General features: G+C 36.3%; 1 protein-coding gene across 1 annotated transcript in view; it reads right to left on the bottom strand.

Annotated features, from left to right (window-relative positions):
• The window catches only part of LOC146594301 (maltase-glucoamylase-like), a 53376-nt gene extending 50337 nt beyond the window's left edge, over positions 1 to 3039 (bottom strand). The window contains exons 1-2 of the mRNA XM_085307712.1: positions 2916 to 3039; positions 1848 to 1921 (exon numbers count right to left, since the gene is read on the bottom strand). Of these exons, the coding sequence (XP_085163838.1) occupies positions 1848 to 1921; positions 2916 to 3039 (198 nt within the window). The remainder of the gene's footprint in view (positions 1 to 1847; positions 1922 to 2915) is intronic.
• Between the last annotated feature and the right edge of the window lie 3017 nt (positions 3040 to 6056).

Below are 6056 nucleotides of genomic sequence, written 5' to 3'. Positions count from 1 at the left end.
AAAAAAAAAAAAAAAAAAAGTCAAGGAGAGAAAGCCAAAGCTGAATTAGAGATGATCTTAGATATATGGAAACATTTTATGGTGGGATAAGCTGTGAGATAGCTTCTGAACATTGAACTTGGCACCACAGATTAAAATAGCTTTAATAATAGCTTGACTCTGTACTTAACTGTAATGTTACCTTTATGTAAACTCAAACAATTAATCCTGTATCAACATGGTATTATTAAAAAAAAAACAATAAACCTTTCAATAGTAAAGTGAAAAACTAGTGCATTCACTAGTCATAGGAGTTCATTTTGCAATGGCATGTTCTTATTGTCTTTGCTACACTTTGCTACAGCCACAACAGTGAATAGTTAACATGTATCTACACTCTTTCAGCTTTTTTATCTTCAGTAATGGTTTGAATGGTTAATAACTAAGTACTTTCTTCCCATGCTTCTATCCTCAGGAATTCTACTTACAAAAGCTCATTTTCTGACTTCTTTTATTCATTTTTATTCATTTTGGTTGAATGATGAAAACAAAACAGCTACTAACTTGAACTTAAGCAAATCACAAGTTTCCCAACTGCAGTTTTCATTCCAGAGAATCGATGCATGGCTGTGGTTTGAACCTCTGTCTCCTGGACAAAAGTTGCTTCCTGATTTCTCAGAGGCATAAGCCCAACTGAATTGTGTTTGTGCATGTGGGTTGTGGTAAGCTGGGACATGGCTGTGTAGGAAGTGATAGGGAATAGAAAAAGAGTAAAGCTGGGAAGGCCAGACTTCAAAAACTGGCATAAAGCTTGTACTCTTTCCTGAGAACCAGCCTGACTCTGTGGGCTCCAAGCTGGACAATGCTGGAGCAGGGTTATGATATGCCATTCCTCTACAGTGGCTACCTGTGCAGGGCCACTGTCTTCTCTGCCTTTGTCTAACTCCAGCCCTAGTCCCTGGCCAGAGACCTAACTGATTAGAAACCGTTAATTAGTGAAAATGATCATACAGGCAAATGATCATTCAGGGCTTTATAATTGGGCCCCAAGTTAGACACAGTTGTGAGTTCAGTCCTTTACTCTAAGGAGTTCCTTAGCAATATCAAACAGTCTTTCATAGCCTAAAGGCAGCCTGGGGCAGGACAAGGCTGAGAATGAGGCAGAAGCAAAACGCAGACATAAGGTCGTTTGTAAACAGCTCTTTGCCGTCAGTGTGTACTTGCAGGGTGCTCCTTTCCCTAAGTTTAATATAGTCCAGTGTATCAGGAACTTTTGAACTGTAACTAACTCTGTCAAGTCCTCCTGGTTCCCTTCCTTTCTGAGTCCCATCCCTATTTGCCCTGGCCCACCAGCAGTTTCTGGACCTTGGTCCAAACAGCTGCTCCCGCTCTTCTCCTATTCCGCCACATTTTGTCCAAGCAAGGTGAAAGCCTTTTTCACCACTGCCCAGGCACATTGCCTAGCCATAAGATAGCAACATACAACACAACCTGATAGTTTCTCACAGATATTGAATCAAATGGACTGTCCTTCCATTTTGATTATCAAATTCAAGTATATTTAATACATGTGTTATTAAAATAATGAAATCTTAAGACCGATGTCTCAATCAGAAGCTTAAGGTACATCCAAATCAGTTATCTCAACATTCAGACCTGCATTTGGTCCTACTTTTCTGATTGTCTCTATATTTTGATTCTTTTCAATTATTTTAAATCAGGCATTCACAGATAGAAAAAGGACAAAAACCCACTGATCTAGTACAGATACTTTTTTTTTTCCTTTTTTTTTTGAGTTGAACATGAGGCTTTATGGTATAAAGCCTATTTTCTAATTCACTCTAAAATGTTGTAAAATGTTGTCAGACCTTTGTTGCTACTTGATCCGGGATGCAGTCAATTCTCTCTGATAAGTTTATAGCTGGACATTCTGGAGAAAATTCTGTTAGAGAAATAATGTGTTATTATCAGTATTTAAATTAGAGGACTATTTTGATTACCTCTTAAATTATTAACTGTTGAGGTTGTTCCTCACTATCTTGAAATTTTGTAATGATTAACATCAATTCAAATGAGGCTAGACTATTGCTGATGTGTTTGTTTACAAAAAGGTAGGAAATATGCAGATATTAGTTTATATGGGCAGTTCTACTAACACATAGAACTGTTCATTTTGTATTAGCTATTAACTATTCGTTTTGTATTTTCATTTTTCAGCCATTTTCACCTATGAACTGTTGCGGCCTCCATGTGCAAATAATTGCAAATGTAAAATGGAATCCTACGCAAAGCAGGATTCAATGTATTAGCACCTCTACAAGACAAATGGTTTTTGAAGTACCAAAACATTAGAAAGAAACAATATAGGTTTTTATGGCTATAGGTTTATCTCCATTCAATATGGCTTACTCCTGAACAGTCTCCCTCCTTTCTTAGCTCTCTTCATCACTATGCTTTATATTCATAAATATTGATTATACTCTTCCTATATTAAAAAGAATAAATGGAAGAAAAATAAATTTCAGTCTTGGAGGGAAGAGAGATTTTTTCTTTCCTTTTTTAATGGCTTTTAATGAGCCAGAAGAACCCTGAAGCTTATTTCTTATGTTCACCATTATTCATGTTATCTATAAGAAGCTGTGACTATGATTTACCTTTGGTTAATGATAAAAATACAATAATAACACCAATAGCCACAATAAAAACAATATTTCTGCAWAGGACAACAGAGAAACATTACTGCTCTTTTTTTTGTTTGAACTTCAATGTTCTGGACAAATCTAATTCCAACAGTGATTGAAATGATTCCTATCAGAGCCAATTGGTAGCAACCAGTTTCTGAAGATTCATGGCACGATTATTTTATCAAACAAACCTGAACAATTCAAGCTGAGGAACAATTTTCTGATTCTACAGAAGCAATGACAAATACCTACGTGTACTTTTGTGTCCAGTTTGTCCTGTTGCCAAAAGCGCAATGAGGACACAGGCCACGATCACCACCAAAATAAACAGGACAATCAGTATTATTTCTAATTCACTGAACTTCCTCTTTCCCATCTAGATACAGAGAAACATCGTTGTATAAGAAAAACAGAAGTATCAGTTTTGAAAGTCCTAGAAATTATTTGTTTTAAGTCATAGCTCCTAATAGAGGTATGAAAACAAAACAGCTCCTTGCAGACTAAGTGCAAGAATTCACATATTCAGAAAAATTCAAATAACATAGATTACTGCAATACTAAATGACTAGACAACCTCTGAAGAGTTTACTTTGTTCTCTGCAAACTTCTTTTAAATACACACAAAATAGATTTTTCATCCAAGTTTAAATAAGGAAATTCTTATATTTTACTGAAACTCCAGAACAGAAAACAAACTAAACCCTAAATTTCAGTCTTGCAAGGTTTCTTTCTTTCTTTAGAACAAGAAAAAACTAACTCCTAATTCATAAAGGATATTACTGACTAGTTACAAAAATATACTAACAAAGTAACAAGGTAAGTTACTTATTTGTAAAATAGAAGAAAAGAATATGAGCATACATCCACATGATTACATGAATGTTAAAGTTTAGCAAAGGAAGATCTACTACGAGTAGAATGCTAACATCTGATTATACAGTGACTGAAACAAGGTAGAGTTCATAGATTTCCTTTTGTGACAAAGTCCTACAATCCAATACTGCTTCTTTGGTTGAACAACAGAATAAGGCATGCTCCACTGATGTAGAAATAAGAGACATTCCCAATGACTGCTTATCACTTTCATGTTAATATGTAGGTGTCTATGTTTAATCTTTCACTATAATTTGTAAGTGTAACTATAACACCTGCTCATCTCTGACAAGACCCCAAGAGACACTGAATATTAGGAATATTGCCATCATTAACGAACACTGTTGAAGTATTTGGGCTGCACAGCCAAATACTCAATCTTGTGTGAAGAACAGCATTGTACCATTAAAGTTTAACTTTACAGCAGCAATAAAACTAATCCAAACTAACATCTAGCATCCAGATAAATATATACTGGCAGCAGTAATGGCATTTTTTATTCAATTAAGAACATTTAACCTTATAAATCTATTTTAAATTAGCATCTTTAGTTATTTCTATATGTATACCTTACACTGGCATACCAAAACAGTTTCATATGTTGTAAGTATAAGCCAAAAGAGGAAAAACATTTTGAAAAAGCTTTTTTATAGAGGATAGTTTAAGTCTATTGCACCTCCTCACGTCTCATGTCCTCCAAGTACCTCCTGCTACCCCACTTGCACCTCATTCATAAAAATCCCACAGTCACAGGAATGAATGGATAATTAAGAGTAGTAATAAAACAATGCCTAGAAAATAAAGTTAGTACTCAGAAAAAAATATTTTTCAGCATGGTTATTAATAAAAAAGCTTTTTTAAGTAGTACAGTGCTATTCCTATTCTCCACATTAATATAAAATTCTCAGACATTTTTAATATGACTATTGCTATTTCCCCTGGGAATGCTGTATTTAAAATCTGCAACTAGATTGTTATATTGAAAATTATGCATTTGTTTTTGCAATTTGCAATGTTCTTTACAACAAAGGAATGATACTGTGGCTGCTTCTCTCTGCAATTCCCTTTAATATCATCTGAATACATATTGACTAGGAGCCATTAAAAATAACATTCATTTTAAGAAAAAAAGAATATTATTAAAGTTTTTTTGCAATATCCTCCCTTCAATCCTCCAACAACCATAACATTGCATTTTAGTTCTTTCATTCTCAAGGTCCGTCCCAAATATTGAGATTTTGAAAATAAGCGTTTATAATCTAGAAATGTAAATTCTACCCTGTGGCATATACTCAGTGGCTAGGTAAGTATCTCCAGAAACTTGGATGTAAATGATTTTACATACCTTACAACCCTTTTGCTTTCTTCTTCATCTACAGCTCTTCAGTACAGCCAAAACCCATGCTTTATTCTATGCTGTTATCAGTCCATTCCATTGTTTGTTAACTAATGTACCAACGGTAGGTACATATATAATTGCAGGTGGGTTGTATAAAGGTGTGTAGACCATGAGAGCATCTGCTTCATTAAGGTTATATGATCAAGCACATTTTTCAGAGCAAAAGGTTCAATAAGCAAAGGGGGAAACAATAAAACAACCTCCCCCCCAAATAACCACCCCTGGCTCCCCCCAAAAAAAACAAAAACAAACAAACAAAAAAAAAAAACAGAGACATAAACCTGATTGACAAAGAGATAACAGAGACAATAATAAAGACCAAAAGTCACCAGTCACTAATCAGGAAATTACAATTTTGGGTATGGCCAACTTGTACTTTGTACTTTGAAGGCAGACATGATGATTTTGGATTGTTCATGGGGAGGCTTATTGAACTATGTTAAACTTACAAGGAAGTATTTGAGGGAAGGAGAATCAGGGAGGAATAAGGAGAAGGGAATAGAAAGGAGGGGATATAAAAAGGACTGATCATATGTAAGCAGTGGTCTGCCAGTACACTTTGACCGAACCCTGCACTTGATCCCTGCAGTCTACTGTATTCTCTTATTAAATGTTTTCTTAACTATCTTTCTGTGTAATCTCATTTTCTGTCTCATGTGTGAGTTCTGTAAGGTCTAGATGCCAGCAACTGGAGAGACAAGAGTGAGGGAATTGGGGGCCAGCAACTGGAGTCAAACCTCAGGCATTGGTGCCCCTGTGTCTGTGGTGCCAGCAACTGAACTGAGAGAGAGTCCCAGTGTCAGTAGTTGTTGGGATCACAGGGCTATGTGTCCTTGTATCAGGAGTGCCAGCTACTGGAGGTATCAGCATGAGTGAATCTGGGGCCAGTAACTGCAGTCAGATCTCAAGTAATGGTGGCTCCTATGTTTGCTGTGTGGGCAACTGAAGCAAGTGGGATTCTCAATGCCAGCTCCCGGAGATGGACTAGGGGTTGTAGTACCTATGTGCCTGGGCAGTAGCAGCTGGGAAGGGGCCCAAGTGTTCGTATTCTCCTCTGACCTGAGGGGGGTGTGTGTGCGTATGGGGAGTGTATTCATATGTAATTTGCTAGCAAACCTCAA

The sequence above is a fragment of the Rhea americana genome, unplaced genomic scaffold (genome assembly GCF_003343005.1).
Source record: "Rhea americana isolate MKP2758 unplaced genomic scaffold, rheAme1 scaffold_262, whole genome shotgun sequence".
Lineage (NCBI taxonomy): Eukaryota > Metazoa > Chordata > Aves > Rheiformes > Rheidae > Rhea > Rhea americana.
Note: the sequence above shows the minus strand (reverse complement) of the source record. Positions and strands in the feature narration are given on the sequence as shown.